At 33.3% G+C, this 22,722-nt stretch overlaps 1 protein-coding gene across 2 annotated transcripts in view; it reads left to right on the plus strand.

Moving 5' to 3' along the window:
• The window catches only part of FSTL5 (follistatin like 5), a 270,104-nt gene that overhangs the window by 39,592 nt on the left and 207,790 nt on the right, over positions 1 to 22,722 (plus strand). For both annotated transcript variants that reach the window (XM_058803344.1, XM_058803345.1), the window contains exon 3: positions 2,114 to 2,147. In XM_058803344.1, coding sequence (XP_058659327.1) covers positions 2,114 to 2,147 — 34 coding nt within the window. The remainder of the gene's footprint in view (positions 1 to 2,113; positions 2,148 to 22,722) is intronic.

Consider the following 22,722-nt stretch of genomic DNA (forward strand, 5'->3'; position numbering starts at 1 on the left):
TTGAAAAGTCTTATCTAGCAAGATTTCTCTTGGCAGAAAACTATTTTCTGAGTTCAGAGATGTTGCACCTAGTATAATCACTGGTTAATTTTGAAATCACTTGAGGCATGGAGACTTTTCTTTCTATGTGGGTGCCCTTTGCTGCTACCAAGCATCTTGGCTCAAGGAATATCACACCAAGTCTGGTCTTAGATCTGTTAGGAAAGTATTTTCTTTCTAGTTTGAATGGCAGCTCAGAACTAAAATTTGAGTGTTTTGAGAAAGCTAAGCCATGAAAATTTGTTCCAAAATCTTGAGCTGAAATTAAAGAAATAAAGATATTAGAAAAAAAGGTCTGAAAAGATATTTTCAGTTAACGCCTCTTTTCCTTGAAATCTTAACACAGTTCGATAAAAAAAATCCCTGCAATTTTTTTCTAATGTTCAAAGTTCATCTAAATCCTTTTGTTTCTACTCTAAACTTTGCCAAGTTTTTTGCATTCTCTTCTTCCTAAAAAGTAATTCTCATCCTAATTAGTGTTTCTCTTCTCCTTTGACATCAATATTTGACTTTTAATTCTGCTTTCCTGCAAGGCTGCTCTGATCTGGTAATCAGTTATTGGATTAAGTATTTAGAATCTATTGCAGCTTTGTTGGCAAAAAATTCCATTTTTCTGATTTCAAACTAAAGAAGGGAGAAAAGACTAGTGAGTTTTGTGGAACTGAACAGTGTGGAGCCCATAAAATCTGAAATGCTAACACAACTTGGCTACATCTTGACTCTAAACTTTGGTGATTGGTTGATTTTGTAATAAGCATAGACTTCTTATGAACAAGAATCTCTGAGTTTACACTGGCCTGTTAAAGGCTAAGTTTCACTGCATGACTTCTAAGCATATATAAAATAAAAATTACAAGCAAGTTTTCCTTTAGAAGACTCGAAGAAAGTACTTGACAGACCCACTAAACCAAATGCTGACTGTAGTGTAAAAGGCAAAAGAAATTCAGTAATACTGAAACTATTGCTTTAAATTTAGTAGAGCATGAAAATCAGAATGGCATGAAAATTGATTCTGGTAAATTCAGCACATCTTATCCAGTGTTTCAGGAAATACCATTCATTTCATTTAGGAAATACTAAAATTATATCTAGTACATCACATTTTCCTGATAATGAATTTTTTCCTTTTTTTTTTAACACCTTATTAGTGTTTCTAACGTATGGAAATGGAGAAATTTGAAGACATATTTTACAAATACGTACAAGTTTTGACATACTTATTTGTTTGAAAAGAAACAAGAAAATAATAATTGACTTGGATTTGTAAGATTGGTTTGCAGGGAGCAACAAAAATACTGCATCTCTAGCCATATTAGTTATTATTTCACAAAATTAAAAATGTTGGAACAATATGTTTTACTTGTTTGAGGATAAGATGGCCTTATGCTTAACATTAACTAAACATTTCCATGTCCCTGTGAATTAGAAAATATTAACAGAAATGATGTTAAAGGACATGTGTATTGGTGTAGAAGTATTAACTTCTTTCTATAGATTTCTAAATACAGTCTGGATGCTAAATGAACTTGTTATGAGCACAGTAATAACAATCCTTGGTGTTTATAGGTAAAGTAAACCAGTGCAATTAGTACTAAAGGGTAATCAGCACACTCTCTTTGTTATCAAAAGCTAAAATGCTTAAAAATTTTGAAGTGTTTTGCATTTAGCCTATTCCTAATGCTATTTTTACTGGAATAAATTTATATAGCAGCAAATATTTGAAGAATTGCAGTACCCAAACATGGGACAAATCCCAGTTTTTCAGGGACTTGTGCAGTTGAATTATGAGCATCTCCCAGGACAGAGGTCAAGTGACAGAGACTGCATGGCCCCCATTGGGTTATGTGCTCCAGCCCTTAATCCCTGTCATTTTGGGAGGGGAAAAAAAGAAAGTGAAAAACACTAGTTTAAAAATGGGTTATATAGGACTCTTTAGGCATCAGGCTAAGTGTAGTTGATTTTACTTTGGAGCAGGATGGAGGAGGAATTACACTGTCTCATTTGAGTCATGTCTGTTTATGATTTTGTGATAAATAGTTCTGAAATTAATACATTTTTCTGCTCTTAATTGCAGCAGGAAAAGAATCATGAAAGCTCAAGAAATAAAGGTAAGTGCCAATTGTTTTCAAAATGTGGACATTCTCATAATTATCACAAATGTAGCATTCATTTTTGGTAAAAAACATCTAGATGGATTGTTTGCCAAGTATTCTAGTATTTGAAATGACAAATATATTTTTAGGAAAGGGATTGAAATTAAGAAAGTAAATGTATTAGGTACTATTTTTGGAACCCTGAGATGAACAGCACTGGTTGCTGCACTAGATGGGATGGGCTGCACAGTTTCTCACCAAGTTCATGTCCTTGACTATGGCTGGTTATTATCCTTCCATAAAACATCAGTACCATCAATTTAGCTTCTCCCTTTCCATTCAGTAAATCTGAAACTGGGTGTGATTCCAATTTTTGCACAAATTAGTAATGTCCTTAATAGGTTGCCTTGCAAAACAACCATTGTGGGTGGTCTTTGTGTACAATTGATATTTTCACCGCACCTTACTCTGTGCCAGTGGCTAAGCACTATCTGAAATAGAATATCCAGGTTAAAGAAACAACATTTTATCAAGAATATTAATACTTCCAAAACTCAAATTAGAGTTCACACCTTTTTTTTTTCCTAAAACAAAGTATGTTAAGAGAGAGAACATCAAAACCTTGTCATTAAAAATTACTAAGCAAGAAATGAAAGTCAAAATTGCCAGTGGTGGCAGAGCTTGTTTGCTTGATACTTTAGTTTTTTATAGAGATAGGATATGAGATAGTTTAAAAGGGATACAAGGGGAGGATAGGAGAAAGAGCACCAGGTAAATGTTGCAAAGAGAGGAGGCAATTAAGTGACAAGCCAACCTATATCTTTTTTATTACCTTAGGCAGCAATGTGTAATCATATCACCCGAGTTAGCTGTTCTTAATTCAGTTATTTGTGTATCACAGTACTCATTCATCTCAATTTTCTTCCTTTCTCTTGCATGGAGGATAAACACAAACATCTAAAGCCAAGCTAAAGCTGATGGTTGATTGGAGCTGTGTCAGGACAATTAGATTGTTTATGATGATATCATAATTTACATCATCTGAATGACCTATGATCCTTCATTTGAAGGGTATGCATGGGAAAAATAACTGAACCAAAAAATCCCCTTTATTTTCACCCATTTGTGATTTATAATTTTCTTTTCAGAGGTAATACAATATAAAGGTGAATCTTCTCTAGATGTAGTGAGTGTATCCATGATATATTGTTCAAAATGCTTTCTTGTCTGATGACTTAATACAAATTATAAAAAAGACTGTGACAACTCAGATCAGATTAGAGGAATAAATGATTTGTGAATACTGAAGGATTCTGAAATGGGCCATTCTTTGTGGATTTTTATGATTTATGTCAGATATATATGATGTTTAACAGTCTTTCTCACACACCCCACCCCATGCTGTTGCCAGGTGATCATCATGGCATGTATGTGAGCAAGGAGTAAAAGCAGGAACAAAGTAATGAGCTGGATGGGAGTGCCCATCTAATTCATTAGCAGTTATTTTAGTGAACTAACCAGGGAAACAATTTTCAAAAGATTGCCAAGTGTTGTCCACACCTTCCACCAAAGGAGCCCATTAAACTCAACTTGAAGGGAGATATCCATTTTCTCCAGCTAGGCAGTGATATTGGTGCTGAGCTGCACAAAATTTGATGTGATTTTATCTGTAACATCACTTAAGGAAATATTTAACCTACAAAACTTCCTGCAAGATATGTTTGTCTCTGCCTAAACTGACAATTCAACTTGGAAGATTTCAGTGGTCTGGAAGACTAATTATGCACAGAGTAGTCTTTGAAACATGTATGTATCTACAGATATACTTTATTGCATAATGCTATTTTGAGGTGAGTTCATTATTGGGGTTTTTTATGGTATTCTCTTTTCATATTCTTTGAATTTATTTGTTTTCATGTGTTCTTTATCCATGTAATTGCAAAGTTTCAAAAAGATAGAATTTTAACATTTTATATGCTACAAGTGAAATATAACTTTCTACTTAAAATACTGGTTGGTTCAGATGAAACAGGACTAAATAAATGTTTCAGCATGAGCATTTTTGCCTTGTCAACAGGTAACTGCAGTTTGTATGCAGTGTCTAAATGTTTTGTGCTCTGCATATGTTCTTCTGAGATACGTAAATTTTCCTCAACTTCTTGGGATGGGTTTCTAACAATATTCCTTACACTGTACATATTTCAGCCACTTCATATGGCAAAAGGACAAAAAGTTTTCTTTTTCTGTGGTTTCTTAACAGTTCTGATGCTTTCAGAAGCAATCTTGTCCTCTTAATTCAGAGGGCAAGTTCCTCCTTACCAAGTGAAATGCTGATGTCTCTGTTGTGCCCTATAACTTCGATGGAAGTCAGTAGTTCAGTATCTAATTTTTATTAATAATTTCATTAGATTGTATTTTTAAGAGGGGAAGATCTTGCAGCATAAGTCAAGTCAAATGCTTTTTGACTTCAGCAGGATCAATATATTAGTATAAAGGAGCATTCTGCATCTTTTATTACATTATAAATACCTATGAATTTTCATTTCAACTAATTTATAAAAAAATCCTATAAAGTATATCTGATTCCTATTTTAGTAAGTATGTTTTTATTGTTCTGTAGTGTTTTTTTTTCTCCTGATACATCTCTGAACTGTTTGTTTTTCCCATCTGTTGCTTCTGTTTTCAGCCTCTAAGTCAATCACACCAGAATAGAAGCCAATACTCAAACACCCCTGTTCTGACACTAGTCCCATCTCTTTCTGATCTGTGATATTCTTTTTCCTGTTTTACTTAACAGGTAACAGATCTTTTTGTACGCTGCTTGAGAAAAGCAACACTTTTATGTAAAATACTAGTATTTGTTAACATTTTACAGTTTTAATGGATGTTGGCAAACTTCCTTATGCTTCCAAGAATTTTTTGTATGTGAAAATGATTATCACCAGGGCAAAATACAAATGAAATTAGTTTTATAACACTTCTGTAATGTGAAAGAAATAACAAGGCAATTACCAACCAAACCTTGCTAACTTTTAATTGCTAGCTTGAAGTTCCATTTGACCTTCCTTACCTTTGTTTTCCAGTGTTAACTCCTTCAGACAAAAGAATGTTTTGTTTCCAAACCTGTAGTGGAAGATAAAATGGAAAGTTTTTGTGGTCATTTGGAAACATCAGAAATTGTGTTACATTTAAGCAGTGTGCAGAATTTTCTTCCCACATATGTTTGACTTTGAAGACACTAATGTGCTTTTAATAAATAATGTTATAAACTTTAAAGTAGAAATAGTTTCTGACAATATAATTCTGAAAAAATTTTACTTCTGAAGTACCAGAAGGTTGACCCATTTTAACTATTTGCCAAATCTTAAAGGCATCTCAATTCCTTTTCACAGAAAAAACACTGGAACACAGGAAATGATGAGCTACAAAAATATTTCAGCTAACTGATAGCGTTTCAGATCAGTCCCTAAGCTTAGTAATAGTTTTAATTACTAATATTCAAATATTGAATTTTTTTTTGAGAATTAAAAAATTTGTTTCAGTATAGAGAAACAATGTGTAATATCTTTCTAAAAAGCCACAAGCAAAATCAGAAAAATGTCTGAATTTAGGCCAAGAGTAAGGCAGTTGTGTTGATACTGAGCAATGATACAATAATATAACTTTGCCTAATACTTCTAGCAACTTAAAGAACTTTTCTATCTTTTGAAAGATAGAAAAAGTGCTCCACCTAAGATTTGAAAAATATGCACTTTTCATAACATTTTCAAAGTGTGCATGCAAATAATTTTAATGATATTAATTTGAAGAATTTTTTACTTTAGTTAAGAGCACCTGTCGTGTAGCATACCAGCTGTATAGGATGTTTTAAAATGTTTGCTAGCTACTATTGATATGAGCTTTGAACATCACTAACATTCAAAATTCAACCATTTAGAGAATTTTGACGGACATAATTTTAATTACAACTTGAGTTTCTAAATGTACTCAACACTTCTCACTTTGTGCTTACCTTAATAATCTGAATGTAAAACCATTATTGACTCACAGATTAGTTTCAAAAACATAATTATCTATGATTATGAACATATTGCCTGACTCCTCTGATATCATTAACAAACATCTGTTCCTTTTTTAATCTTTAGCTACCAAAATTAGAGGAGAAATCATATAGGCATCACCTGCATATCTTACTTGCTTTTTCCTCTTTAAATTGTTTATCATACCTTCACAACATTCCTGGTCTTTTTTGAAATCCCAGATTGGTGTAATCTTTTTCTATGCACTCATGAATGTAAGACATGAAGAAATGGAAAAAAGCTTAGGAAATTTTAAAATTTAGGGTACTTGAGGGACAAAATCAGTAAGGCCTTATTTGAATAATAACTTGTAAAAGTGAAATAGTGTCTGGAGATACTCTCAAATGCCAGTGGGTGAACAAACTGTTAGATCTATTCTGCAATATGTCTGTATGTTATTACTTTTGGTAATGGACAAAGCTATGCATGTTCTGATGCAGAATACATGATACCAGCATCCTTTGTCATGTTAAAACCATTAACTGTGGCAAAAAATACAGTTCATTACATTCTGTAATGTATCCAGTGATTCAGTTTTTCTACTCAAGCATTATTAAAAATATTATAATAATTAAAATAATATATTAATATTATAAGAAGTATAAATATTATACCATAATATTGTATGCAATAATGTATGTTATAATGATAATATAATTATTATATTAAAATAATTGAACAAATTATTCTTAATTTGTTTTTCAACGGACCCCTATTAATTCTGTGTGGTTAGAATTTGAAATGCAATCCTCCTGGACTGAACTGACTAATGTTTTGGTTTGTTATGCTCTGGTAGCTTCTATACTAGATCAGTACATTTCAGAAAAAAATATACTATTTTAGAGAATATGTGTAGCAGCAAAAGGTTGGTAAATGTTTGTCCAATCTGACCTACAGTTTTTGTTCTGAAGTTCTTTTCTTTGTCAGTATGTTCTAATTTACCTGAGTGAATAAACTTTGAAGAGTTGTATGGGATTTTTGAATTAAGTGTGCCAAATCCTATCCCCTTTTATCCTCTTTGTTCTCCTCCAAGGCCTGGTCAACTGAAACTCAAATCTCTTTGTTACTTAAGAATTGTCATAAGAAATGGAGTTCTGTTCTGCACCTGAATGATTCTCTTTTCCCTTTCTTACAAAACTTCTACAGACATAGTTTTATAAACTGAATGCTTTGGAGTATTCTTTCTTTATTATTGTATTGGAATGGCTTTTCCATGATTAACAGTTATAGAAATTACAATGGTAAGGTCTGAATCAATTCAGATTATGAAATGCATTTAAAATAAACAAATTTATGCATGTGTGAAAATAATTTTAGTGTAACAGTTAATCTTAGAGTTTATTTTTCAGCATACTTGAAGCTCATTTTTAGAAAGTCAAGTGTGTGAATCAGTGTCAGATATCAGTTCTAGGTGGTATCTTTGGTAACAGTGTGATTACCTGACACAGAAAGTACACACCCAGAGCAAGGTCTCTACTGTATATACAGATTTATGAAAATGTTTTCTTATTTCTTATAAGCAAAGCATTATTGGGCAATGCTGCAATCCAATTTTGAGATCTATCTCTCAATACAGCACAGTATTTGTATATTGACCTAGTCAGACTTGCTACCAGTGTAATGCCACGGACATAAACAGTGTAAACTGCACAAATATGGCCTCACCAGTTGTTATCTTGAGGTAAACACACTTTATCTTTGTCAAGAAATTAATTAAAAAGGCTAAAGTAATAACAAGTGAATACAACATGGTGCATATATTTTACAAAATTGCAGCATTTACTTAAGATGAATTCTAGACCTACATTCCATACTAGTGAAAAATTGCCTGCAGTTTTATTGTGTTACTATCAGGGGAGGAACAGTATCACATGGAGTTTCTTGAGTGTTTTGTTGCAAATTATGTCTGCATTTTCACAGAGGAGTTATTTCCAACTTTAGACTGCTTGGCTGCAACATGTCCAAGTCCATTTTTGCTATGAGACTAAAAAAAAAAATTTAATTATGCAAAAAATTCTCAGTTGTCAGTGTATATTCAAAAAATCAATTGGAATAATCAGATGCATCTTTAATTTTTCTTAAGAGCATATCCATTATTTCCACTTTCCATTGCCAGTTCTTAAAAGTATGTGGGGGATGCACATATATTCTGATAATGATTACAGAGATAACTACTGATACTTATTATGTATAATTTATATATAAATGATCCTATATATGTTATGTAATAGTGTATATATAATGATAGTGGAGAAAATATGACAGCAAAAATATTCTACAACTGTGTCTGTTGCATTCATAAAAGGATGAAATTCTTTGTGCCTGACTTGTTGGCAGCTTTAAGAATTATACATACAAATAATTTCTTTCTTCTCTGGATTTTCTTTACAGCAGGAAAATGTACATCTGAGTTTGATTTTCTTCTCATATGTAATATTCATGACATTCAGAAATTTGGAAGGGAAAAATATGGTCTGTGTCAAAATTCCAGGCAAGAGCTCTTCTCCACTATGATATATCTATTCCAACAAGAGATGCAATGGTTATTTCTACATGTAGTAGCAGAGCAGAGCTAACATAAGAGATTGGTATCCCTCTTTTGTTTTTTGTAAAACATTCATCTGTGTCCTCCTAAAATTTAGTTGCATTCTGTTAAATTATTAAATCTACTTCAAAGCAGACATTGTGAACTTCACCGGAGAGAATAGGTTCAGTGGTATTCGTGTAGTTTCTCTCTGTAGTGCAGAAACACTTAACTTGAACAGATACAGTGGAGAAGAGATTCAGCCCTGGCAGGGGAGGGGAGTGCTGAATACTGACTGGAATACATATTCATTCCTATTAAGACTTTACTATCTTTAAAGAAGTCACTCAGAGGATGAATGGAGCAATTTTGGTTATTTAAATTTAAATGTATTGGTAGTCTGAATTTTAATGTTGTGTGACCCAAAAAAGACTTTGAATAGCAATAGAGTTTCTTTTTTTTTTTTTTGAAGCTTCCATGTAAGAGTAGCTATTGTTTAACTTGAATGTTATAGTGAAAATAAATGTTTTGGGTAATTTCTTGTGTTGTTTCAGGAGTAGGCTGAGAAGAGCTAATTAAAGTGACTTGACTTTAAGTTAGTCTATTCTTTTATTATTAATAATGTTGAGCTTTTAAAGTTAAAAATTAATGCTAAAAGCTTTGTAGTTTTATATATTTAGATTCTTTTTTGTGCTTAAGACAATGTGTATTTTCAAGAATGGCTTTCATTTACCTCTTTCATCTTAAAAGAGGTATACGAACCACAGATGGCTATATGAGGTAATTTGAATTTGCTCTTGAGCGCTGAAGGTTTGCACTAAATTCACAGAAAAAGTATTATTGGATTCTTTAATAGAGATATATATACAGTTGTGCAGTGTCTGTAGGCTATGCATGCCATGTTTCTCACATGTAGTGAATATTCCTTTGATTATGCTAACAATGGAAATCTAAATGTAAAATGGGTCATTTCCTGTGAAGCTTAGCTGGTTTAAAGTATTATCTACCTTTTCTGTGTGCCCTATGCCTTTGAAGAGCCTTCATTCTCAGAATGAAGAGCAAAATATGATTTGTATCAGCACCACAGATAGCTTAGTTAAGTTTGGCATATAATAACCTGGTGGAGCAGGCTGTTTCACACTATTTGTGATGTAGCAGGGAATTATTATGACCAAAAAGAAACAAATGAGAATGATAGAAAGCGCAGCGCACATTTGGTGTAACAGACTGCTGAAGCAAAATAATCTTCCTATCTGAAGAACTTGAAGTTTTCCTTTTAGAATAGATTTTCAAAAAGCAAAGTGCGTGTCAAAAACTGTCCAAATGCTATTAAAGGAAAAACTTGTGGTTTGTTTGCAAATAAAAAGTATACCAAGTAATAGCTAAAAATGTATATTAGAATTTATACTAGAAGAAAGCAACTTTTGTTATTGTGTTTTATTTGCCTGTAGATCTCAGTATTATCTCTATGTTGATTGTATTAAATAATCTGCTGTGATACCTCGTTACTGCACAGAGAGGAGGCTATGGTATTTATATCACTGGAAAAGATATACATAGAGATAATTCTTAAAATCTATGCTCTATAATAATTTTTTTTTAGATATGAACTTAAAATCCAGTGTAGGCTGTAGTTCTATTATGTGGAGGGACAGAATGTAAGAGAATAGTGCAGAAGGCAGTCTCACACCTGAGGAGTTGCAGCTGTACCAATCACCAAAGATTAGGAACAGCCCTGCCCTTAACAGGCCACAGCTGTGCCCAATAAGAGTGCTACAAAGGGGTGGGGTAGCTGGGTGAGGAGAGAGATGGAATTTGTAGGGTGTGCTGTGAAGAAGGAGTCAGTGCTGTGAGGAGATGTCCATGAGAAATCACTGAGAAGGTATGGGACTTTTGAAATAAGATGACCATGCAATTAGACTATTCATAGAAGTATTTAAAGTTGAGAAAGGGTTGTCATGAAAGAAAAAGTGAAGTTGAGGAGGAATACATAGCATTCAGAAGCAAAAATCTGAATAATTCAGAAATAAATTCTATTTTTTATATATTTTCAATAATTACCTGTAAATGGGTATCTTTTTTCATTCAGGTATGAGGCTTCTAGTTTTTGTTGCGTATTTATAACACTGATAGCTGTCAACATAGCTTACATATAGGTTTTCTGTGCTGTTTATAGGCCATAAACTTTTAAGAACACTTATGTAGAAAAAATCTGACACATTTGTGTTACATAGTAGAAACTTCCATACTCATGCCATCTTAAACAAAAGTAATTTTTGCATTCAAATTCTGAATGCTATTGATTATGCATGAGAAACATATTTTCTCCAATAAAATAAATCTTGCAAGCGACTTATTGGACAATCAGGACTTCCAAAAAATTGAAAAATGAGTCTGTTGAACACAATTTCCACCTCAAATCTCACTCTCAGTTATTGCAGCACTGTGTATTGTTCAGATGCTGGTTGAGACAATTGCAGTATTCATATTTTGCCTTTGCCTTTGAATAGCAAGGGTTGATGTGTTCCATTATCTTTAAGGTCGTGTTCTGGTTTACTCCAAGCACGCTCTTTTGTCTCTTGCCTTAGACACCAGAACATGATTGATGGTGTCAGATCCTGTTAAGGTTTACATCATAACTGAAAGTAGGTGTTAGAGTGGAGTGCAAATTACAGGCTGCTAAAACGCCTGTCACTAACAATTACGGTGGGGCAGTATAAAATTTCTCATTTGTTTCCAAAGGTCAGATTAATAAAGCTGCGTGGCACATTATCATAAAGGGTGGACCCAGCTGTCTGTTTAGATTATGCTTAAGAGTCTAGTGTTTCTAAGGAAACTTTACAAGGAATGAATGCATCCATTTTAACTAGCAGTTTAAATGTGGGTAATTATTAGATCTTCTTCTGAAGGGATCCAAACCAGAGGTTGCAGTCTGTCCTGAGTTGGCTATATGATGTTTGTATGTCCTGTTGTCCTGCCAGTCCGGGACACAGTCACTCAAATGTCTTTCTGCTTCTCAATTCATATATATATATATATATATATAAATAAAAGACTTGTTTTATAAATTTCTTTTTCAATCCTCAAATTTCAAGTAGCTCCTCAAGAAGCTGAAAAGCTAATTCCTTAGATGAATGAGCTGTAAATTAAAATGCATCAAATAATAAAAACAGGCTTACTCATGTATATTCCTACATGACACAAATTGGAACAAGGAACTGAGCTGTTTAAATAAAATATTTTAATTCTATTAAACAATTAATGGATATTTTATAGCTTAAAAATTAATTAAAGAGATTAAAATTAAAAATTATGTTTCTATTGCAGCTATTCAAGTGATTAGTACAAAAAGCATACAAAATTATTTGATTATGCAATTGTGTACATCTTTAGCAAATGAATACAGCTTTCTAGCCTTTCTTCCTAATAATACAATTTCTGGACATTTTTCAAATTAGCTTTTTTAATATTTGCTGAAATGTAACAATTAGTTTTCTGGTATTGAAAAAAGTGGTGGTTTGGATTTGTTTCCTTTTTTTTAAATACACATAACAGCATCCTGGGAGGAAAAAAGTGAGACTACTGATTCAGCAGGAGGCTGGCAGTAGAGTGACTGAGATTTAGATCTGAATATACAACTGAAGGAATTAATGTCTTAGATTGAATTTAATTTAATCATAAGCAAGTATAGAGAAGGGTTACTCCAGTGATCAGAAAGTGTTTTTAAGTAAAACTCAAGACAGACACAGTTTGTTTTTCCTAGCAGAATGGGATACTTTGAAAGCGTCTTGATACAAATGCTTGAAAAAAAGGCATGGAACTCCTGACATGAAAAGTTAGGTAGATGATAATTATTTTGAACAAGAGGCAGCACTCCTTTCATGCAGCAAGATATTTCTTCATGTGCAGTTTTCTCCTCTTTTCATGAATTAATATGATAGTAAAAAATGCTATGTGTGATCTTGTGCAAATAATTAAGTAAAAACTGAATGAAACATCTTCCAGGATGTTCTCTGAAACTAAGCAGGACTTTTGGTGCTTTACCTGTACATAAATTTGATTTTATGCAAGGTAATGCATAATGAAAGAAAAACCTTAGGAAATTGCATGAAAGACATGATAGAAGGAGTCACTCAGCTTCTCCTTTAAACTGAAGCAGGACTTCTCTTATCTGGAAGACTAAGGTGTTTTGTTATACGGCAAGGTAAATGTTTCATGTTATGGGTTATGATAAAACGCTCTGGTTTTTTTTTTCCTTTACACACCTGTGTAAATATAACTTTATTTGTGCAGCCATGGCCTGGATTATTTTCTCTAAAGCCTTCTTTTTCCATGTTCTTTCCCACCTGTGCCCCTTTTTGCATAAGCTCTGTCTCCCTTTTTCATATCAGCCATTCATATCTTTCAAGATTTGGCATGTCTGAAAGTAATCTGTGTTTTCAGGGGGAGACTATGTAGGCTTAAAATGCAACCTCCCTTGAAAATTGAAGGGTAGGACATGCCTTTGAACTTTCAAAGGTTTTTTAGAGATTGTGTTTCAGGTAACTTCTGGCTTTCTTCATAGTCATAGGGCACATGGTTTTCATTTTCAGAGTCGGAAAAGGAGTAAAGTTTGTGGGTCTGAGCGAAAACAGTTAAGGTGAGCATTAAGTTTGGATCATGTCTTTATAAGCTTATTTTTTGTAAATTTGCCTGTTCTTCCATCACCTTTGAGGGCCTGGTGGATCTTCAAGAAATAATTATATTTTATTAATTAATAAGGATCCAGATATTTTCTATTTTTTAAAATATTCTATGAAATCATAATAGAGTAAATTTTGACTGATTCTTCAAGACTTATTAAGTTTATATGATGTATAGATAACTGTCAGAAAAAAATTCTTTCAAATTGTAGTCGTTGACGGTAAGGTTTGCCAGATTTTGTTTTGCTCAGCTATGGAAAGGATACCCATATGCTATCATTGCAATGACAGCAACAAGCTGTGATTCTGTGTGGCCCTGCATAACTACATAAAGCGAGGCCTTTGACTGTTTAGACAGCACTTATTGATCAAAAAGCTGTTTATCAGAGTTCCCAGCCTGGGAAAGAAACACAGTGGGATAGATTTTTGTCCATGAACTTATCAGAATTTTCTTGCACAGGGGTTGGTTAAAAGGTAAATCTACAGCTGATCAAGTAATGGCTGATTGTTGGTTAAATAATCAGAGATTTGACATGAGTGGTTGCACATCTGAATACCATTCTCTAAGCAAGTGTTTTTGTATTCAATGGCAACGTGACAAAGTGGGATTCTTTCTTCTCTTTGTGCTCTCACTGGACTTTGTAGCATGTAGAATTTATTTACACATATGATACCCAGGCTATAAATTTTTGTTTCTCTAGCGTTTGGTGTCCTGTCCAGACCTAGGCATAGGCTTATATTGCTATACTGGCAGGATATCAGAACAAAAATTCTCAGTAATAAGGTTCAAATTATTCTTCATTTGAATTATGGAGAAAAGCCACATATACATTTGGGAATGCTGGCCCACAAGCAATAATCAGTCAAATCTTGATGTTTTCATTCTTTTAAAAGACTATAAAAATCTATGACAGAATTACTTTAATGGAAATTTAAGAAAGCATTTCATTATCTCAGAAATAAATAAATCCAAGAATATTAAAACAAGCATTTTTCTTAGCTTTTTAAAGTCCTGCATAGAGCTGATTGAATGAAGGCTCTCAGAAGGAAAGGAAGATTAGAGAATTTTAGCAAATAGAAAGGCAGAGAAAATTCCCATTTGTATTATAAGTGCCACCAACTTCCTAATAAGCACACATTGATTCTTCCTCATAAAATGTAAAAGCTGTGATTTGTAGCCTTAAGGATAATTGCCCACTAAAAATGCATTACAAATGGAGGAAAAAACCCAATAAAAACATTCTGGTATCAGAATCATAATTTCTGTGCTCAAAGGATCATATTTATAGGTTGCACTCTGGTTTAATTAGCAGTAATCTGACCTTCTTTACCCGGAAATATTGAAAAATCTTGTTACTCTTTAGAATTGTAACTAGCATCTCAAAAGCAGTACATAGAGTTAGGAGTATCATAAATTAAATACATTGACAGAAGTAGTACAGAATGGTGAAAGCCAAAGATACAAATAAAAAGCTATTTATATTGCCTAAACATTGTCTTTCTAAGGCGGTTCCACATACTCCTGTGTAAATATATATTAATAAACTTAAGTTTATCTGTATGTTTGGAGATGTACAGATAAAATGTCGGGAAAGACATACAATTAAAAATGTGTAGAAAGAGGCTCTCTGAGCAGAAATCAGAATCTAGGAAAAAAAGGATTTATTGAGAGTCTTTAATAGCCTTTAAATACACATTTTAGACAACTATTTTGAGCTATCATGTCATCTATATCAAGTGTAATAAAAGCAGCTGGAAATGCTGGACTTTTTCCCATTCATTTCTTTATTTCCACTTCAAATTAAAGTATGGGATTAGGCAAGACTTGCAAGTGTGATGTTAAAGATGTTAAAGTTAAAGATTAAAACATACAAACTCAAATGTACAGTATTATAGATATTCTTTTAAATTTGGGGTTTTATAGCATGTTTGGGGAGGTTTTTGGTAAAGCATGTCACATGACTCTGTATGTCTGTATGCACTGATTCTGGATGAATGCCTTTAAGGCATTAGCATTTTTCATAGGTCTGTGTTCTAACACACTTGCTGGACACACTGATTGCTGAATTTGCAGGGTGTGTGACCTGTTATCCCCTCTCCTTGCTTACTAAGAAAAGAAGTCTTTTTATGTGCCCACTCATCTTCATAAGCAGTCAGTTGCAAATGGCATTTCTTCCTTTCCTTGTCGCTCTGGAGAGGTAATATGAGACATGAAACCTGTTTACTTTCTTTCAGGCTCTTCTGTACTGACTGAGATTCCCCTTTTCCACATGTCTACTTTATTCTTGCAGTTGTGGCAAACGCTCAGAGTTTAGGGGAATCATAAATGCAAGCAAGCTAGAGGCTTGCCATGCAGAGCATGAAGGTCACTACTGTTTCCCACACTGGGATTGTGGCGTCTCATCAGGCACCTCAGCAATCTGATCTAGTTGCTATCAGAAAAGTCAATATTTGCATTTTGTTGAATATGCATGCCCACCAGTGTTTGGAGAAGGGGTTATTTGGTATCTGAGCTTGTGTGATTATCTTGTTTGCATTCACAAGATACTATCTGCAAATCCTCTAATGATTCAAAGACAACGTTGTATTGAAGTTATTTCATTATTAGGATTAATTCATTGCTATTCTAAATTAAACAGGCTTAGCATTTTTGTTCTTTAATTTCAGATAGGGCACTGGAAGGACAACTTGAAGAAAAATGTCAAAAAATGCTTTAACTCATTGAATGTTAAGTGTACACAGAGAAGCTATTGTAGTTCATGTTATGTTTGCCTATCACTTTTTAAAGAACTTTTCAATCATGCTGGTTGCTGGAATACATTGGTTTCCCTGCAAACATTACTGCAAACTAGATTAATGATTTTTAAATGGCCTAAAATTAATAGATGGAATTAAAAAAGGCCCCTGATTTGAATATGAGACTTTTCTTAAATTGTGTGCAATCACCTTTTGCAGGCCATAGAGTAAAAAATATTCTCTACTGGTAGATTTTTATATACATGTATTAAATTTGATTGACTTCAGTGGGATTCTGCAGGTGTGCTTGATTTTGATGGCAAAGAGATGTAAACCAGAGCACATAATTCTGAAAGAATTAAAATGCAGGAAAAAAATCCTTTTCAGAGTACTATCAAAGCATCTTAGCAATATATTTACAAAATTTCTCCCTTATGCTTTTGGGAAATATTGGGCAGAGGTCGGTCATTTAGAAATCTTTATCTCTTTTCAGAGTGATTCAGTTAATGAAAATACTCTTACTTTCTTCACAGAGAAAAATTCTAAATTCATTGAGATAGAAGAGGTGACTTGTGCTTGAGGTAGAAGAGCTTAGCAAAAACAGGGACCAGAGAGATCCTGCCTTCTTCCAACAGCAGATGGAAACAATTTATTGCTTATTATTAGGCATGTTAAGGTTTTCTTTTGACGGGAAAACCCCTCTGTTAAACATTGACCAGTCAATTTAATTATGCCTCTGCTTATCAAATACAGTATCTGTAGAAGATGGAGCTGGACCTTAGAGCAACCAAGAAAGTGTTTTAAGGTAGTAAGTGGGAGACCTGGCCATTTCTTCTGGCACCATTCTCTAAACAAGAGAGAAAAGCTGGATAGCAGTGTACCAATTGAATTTATTGCGTCTTAATTTTTCTTTGATCTTTGACTCAGGACTCATGAGCTTTAGTGAGCATTTTCATTGAGTGGGTGAATCACACTATACATATAATGTGAATATATGGAAAGCTAGCAGACACCTGACTATTTATTCTGTCCTGAATATTTTCTAACTTGAGATGGCGTGGAGGCCTAGAAAAGCTGACTTAAGTTTTAGGGTGGACTGTGGTAATGCTACTTTGTGAAATGTAAGATTTTCCACTTAAAAGAGAGAGAAAAGCTCTTCTACAACTCAGTGAGCAGGAGAACCTAGGGGTTAAATAGGTTGTTATTTTCTAAATAAAAATAAACAATAGCAGTCTATCAGCCACAACATAACACAACACAAGCTGCAAGAATAGTGTTGAATTTAGAACTATCTATAGGGTGTACATCCTCTAATTTGAAGGAGTACTCATGCCATATTAAGATTTGGTTATCAGAGTTATGGGGAATATTGTAATACAGCCAGCTACTGAAAATGACCTTTATTTGCAGTATCTGTATGTCATCAGTTATTAGTGTTTCTTTTATTCCCCAGAACTCTGTGGAGTAAGCTTGGCCTTTCAGAAGCAGGAGCTGAAGTTCATATTGCATGAAAAGAATTTGTTAGAGCCTGTAGTCTGTTAGTCTTTCCACAAAGATTCGTGACCAAGAACTTGCAATACACATTATATTCATTTCAATGCCAGTGCTTATGTAGTGGTTTTGGAAACTTAGTCACATGTAAAACAGAAACTGAAAGCTGGTTTCACAATGGAAAATCAGAAATATTTTAAATTAGGAGAAATTTTCCACTCAGCTTTACAAAGCGCACAGAAATTCCTTAATTTTGGTGAATTCCTCTCATAACTATTTTCTCACTAGTAATTATTCCATAGTTTCATAATATTTGTTTTCATGTGGGTATTGTTTGATTGATTCTATTTTGTTGTCCCAAGAGCAGGAGAACAGGATATGTCTTGTTCTTTTTTTGTTCACCTTTTACATTTTGTCATGTTTTTCTGGAGTTACAAAGAATGTCATCTTGAATAATATCAAACTGATGTTTTTGGCTGTTGGGTCGAAAATGTTTGGCTACCCCTATACTAAATAAATAAGCAGCAAATGATAAATAATGGAGCAGTCATTTTCTTCTACTAAATAATGAAATTCATGTAATGAAAAAATAAACCATTCTATTTTATGTTATCTGAAAAATTGATAACTAGTTTGTAGGCTTTACATTATTCAGGTAACAGAAAATATGGAATATATTTGGATTTGATCTGCTTCTCCCCTTTAGCTATACATCTACAATGTTTAGCAGAATATGTTTTATCTGTTCACTTTGAAACCCATAAACATGTATGTTACAAATTAGAAAAATCAAAGTATATATTTTGGCTTTCAATGGAGTAATGGTTTTTGACTGACCTTTTGCTTAAAAGGTAATCTGAATAGTAACTGGTATTTCTTCAAAGATAAAAATGTATTAGCTAATGCCTTGGTACTAAAAGTATATTTTCTGCTTGTATTTTAGTAAGAGATCTGTACTTAATATGTGCAATGATACTACCTACCTTTTTTAGTAATAATTGTTTATAAAATTACTGCTACCTTGATTCCAGTTTCCACATAGCACCATAGGCTGGTTTTGACAGCCGTGTGTCTGACATGGAAATTTACATACAAATGTCTTAAAGGGATATCAAAATGCTTGATGTTCTCTTTTATAGTACTCATGTTTAAGAAAATGTGTTGTGTATGCTTTAGTTGAGAATTTCAGGATGGAATTTTGACTGAGCTTTTCCAGTGTGGTGTTACCACACAGAAGAGATTTGGCATAAATTATGCAGTGCATCAAAAATGTGTTTTGTACTTTTGTTGGTCAGATCTCATATGCTTTTTAGAACCTCAAAAGTTACTCTATTGCCTAAATGGTTGCAGCTTAATAAAAATGATGTAAATTTTTGGATGAACCTATGAGTTAAAATCGGTAGCACTTCTATCTTTTTGGTAGATTTGTATTTTTTTCCTATATAAGTAATAATTTTATTAATGTAAAATAAAGGAAAAAGTGAATATAGATGAAAATTTGTCCATTGCAACAAAGACCTTGTACTATAAGAAATGCAGATGCTCACGATTATATGCCAGGCAAGCAAACCTTGTTTTCCATTCCTTTCTTTATTTCTCTTTGATTTAATAATTTATAAAGTTTAGAACAGTACTATGAAAATCCTGTTTAAAATAATTGAGTAAAAGCTCTTAAATCTGAGCAACCTTTTGTGTTTGAAAATTATAAATAGAAGCTAGAAAACTTCCACTTTTTTTAACAACAATTTTAACACTTGTGGAACGTTCGTTAAAATGTTTTAACAACTGACTAACGGACTAACAAAATAAATGCTTGAAAAGATACTCAAGTTAGGGAAATAATGTATTTGAATTTAATTATCATAACTTGGTTTTCTGAGCTTGTTGTTTGGAGATGTAAATTTTATATTGAATGAAATAATTTCCACATTAAGGGAGTGGGAAACTTTTTAAATAGAAATCAGATGGTGTAGAAGCTACTTTTTGGATGCTGAGTGACTGGTGAACTTACACCCCTATTGACACTGCTGAAAAGACAGTTTTGTGCTAATGTCTAATGCTTTTGACACAGTGTTACGAATCAAAAAGATACCAAATGACAAGGAAATATGATTTTTAGTAGATGAGACCAAGGTCACAGCATTGCATTCCTTAGGAGACTTAAGCAAAAGTCATCTTCCTGTAAATGTGAGAGATACTTACAGGGGAGATATAATTAATGTTCCTGTGGAAGCTTTCTGAGGAAAACTTGTGTGCATGTAGATTTTCAAGCATCTATGCAAGGGTTAACCTGATGTTTTTATTCTCTGCATGTAAAGCTATAGGGGAAAAAAAAAATCTTTCTTTGCTGCAACATTTCAAAAACAAAAGCTAAGATCTAAATTGCTGGCGGGGGGAAGTTTTCAATGGAGCCCAATGGAATTCTTATCTGTAACACTCAGTTTTTAAAGTGTCCATAACACCACTGAGCAAACAGTGTGGTTTAGATCTATTTTGTTGTTTTGTGTAACATAACTTGTCAAAGACTTCCAGAAAGGACATAATAACAAAAGCTGTATTTTCCATGAGCTAAAATTGTGTGTGTGTGCAAATTACAGTGCAATCTAGTGGCAGAGTATAATATGTATCTATGTATACACAAATTTATGTGTATTTTTAAAAAATATAACTAGACTTATGAAAAAAAATTAGTAAAAATTACGGTAGGACATCAAGTAGTCATTAAAATTATTTTTGCGTATTTGAAAAAATACTTGTATCTTTTTCACTACAATAATTGCTTGAGTGAAAAATCTTTCAGTTTGGCTGGGCTTGAAATATTTTCATGTCTTTGATTTATGATGTCAAAATATAGCAGCCAGTTTAGGAGCAGCAGTGAGAGACCAAAAATATTTGCTAGAATAAAACATCAGTGAGATAAGTGCCTGCAAAATTATAAACCAGCCACAGATAAATAAAAATCTGATTAATCTTATTTGAAAAGGTTAATTTTATGGTTTTAATTTAAAAATTTTAGAAATTTGATTATATAGTCTGGCAATAAAATCATCAACTTGAGCATATCAAAGGCTGCAGCTAGAGGTTTTGAGTCGATTACTCAAGCAAGAATTGGCCACCCCCACCCTGACCAACACTGGTCAGGAGGCACTTTGTGAAATGAAGATTATACTCTGATGTTTGTCATGTAAAGGTTAAAATGTTCTTCTAGGATCTAAGTTTGAGATCTAAGTGAGAGATCTAAGTTTGAGTCAGGTCCTGCTGATTTCACAATTGAAGTTAGATCATAACACAGCTAAACAAGATGGGCGAGACTGTGAGAGACAATTTGACCCTGTAGTTTAGCAGATATCTTTTTGTTTTAACTCAACCTTACATGACTTATTTGCCAACAAGGTCTGATCAGAACTTACTGTAAAGTCTGTGGTGTTGAGTTCATGAAGCAGCTGCAAATATTTTATGTTTTAGTGGCTGCCATCCTGTACCCTTAAAAAAATACCGTGGAAGAGCAACAAAAGAAATCTTTCAGGCAGCAGAACAGCCACTGAGCTTCCTTCATACATATGAGCTGCCACAATTAATTTAATTCCTCTGGTTTAATACACTCTTGAATGCTGACATGTTTGGCTGATGCAGGGGTAGCAAATTATAGCGTTCCACATATATCTGTGCACTGAAGATTCCCTCATGTATGGATGATCTAAACATCTGTATTAGAATCTAGTAGTCAAAGATGCAGAAATCAGTTTTAGCCCATGCAGTACTCTTTTGTAGCTGCTTCATGCTCCAAGGGTTCTACTCTAAAGTTACAGACTTTGTGTCTTTATTTTTGGCAATAAATGACCATACATATTCTACATGAAGCACATCAAATCAGATTTTCATAGGGAAATCTCATATCTCTGAAAAAATTATATTTTGCTTCACAGACCTTGACTGTAAATCTTTAATGTCCTCCAGAGCTTTAATCTGAGGACTTCTGTACTTTTTTCTGTCAGCTTTTCTTATTGAAATATATATTTCCATATATATGGAATATACGAAAGCACCCTACTGACATATACAGACAAGGTAGGTCACAAGTCATATTCTTCTGTACATAACAGATACTTCAGTGTTTTGGTAGCAGAATTTTTGAACTAGAGAGCTAGCCCCAGTATGAGATTACATTTGTAATCCTTGCATGCATTAAAGTAGTCCAGACTTTTTTCTCTGAGGAAACCATTAAAGCATTTGTAAACCACTAATCTGTTCTGGGATTTTCTATTGTTTATCTAGGGCAAGCCTACTGGGTGGCAATTCTATTTAATATTTCCTTATTTGGAAGAGCCAATGTTAAGATACACAGAATAAAAATAGTATACAAAATAGAAATTAATCATTAAATAATCAAACTAGCGTGGATGAACCCATGTAGAGTCTAAAACTGGTGTGGTCTCATGCTTATTATTCAGAATTTTTTTAAAAATGCCAAAAAATCAATTTAGGAAATCTAGGTTTGATCTTGAGGAGGACATCTCTAGTTACTTAAAGTTGTCTTACTTGACTCAGCTGAACATGGCTGAAATGTCCAGTTACAATATTCTATTTGTATTACAGCTTTAGATGCCTGTGAATGGTACAAGTTATATTATTTGGCACCATTATTTATAATTTTGCCTGGGGATCACTAGTTTCTGCTTGAGAGGAAAAAAAAGAAATATTGGAAATTTAGGAACACGAACAGATATTAAAAAACTTAGGTAATCAAGACTATGTGCTTAAGGTATTAAATTTTCACTGCATCTAGTGTTCAATCTACAGGCGAATGTGCAAAGGAAGGACTAGATTTATGCCAATAGGCAGGAAGATGATTGCATTCATATTGAGGTTGCCTAACATGACAAACAGCCTTCAACTTGAGGAAATGAATCTCATATTTGTTTATTTTTCATTTCTGTCGCAGGAATCTATTTCAATATTTCTGTTGTTCTGGAATGTGGCACTCTATGATAGAGAAGAGAGGCAACTTTTATGTGTCCCCAAACCATCTAAGGTTAAAATTGGAATTCTGCTGTAAGACAATATAACTCAGCCTAATC

Source organism: Ammospiza caudacuta, chromosome 4, assembly GCF_027887145.1.
Source record: "Ammospiza caudacuta isolate bAmmCau1 chromosome 4, bAmmCau1.pri, whole genome shotgun sequence".
Lineage (NCBI taxonomy): Eukaryota > Metazoa > Chordata > Aves > Passeriformes > Passerellidae > Ammospiza > Ammospiza caudacuta.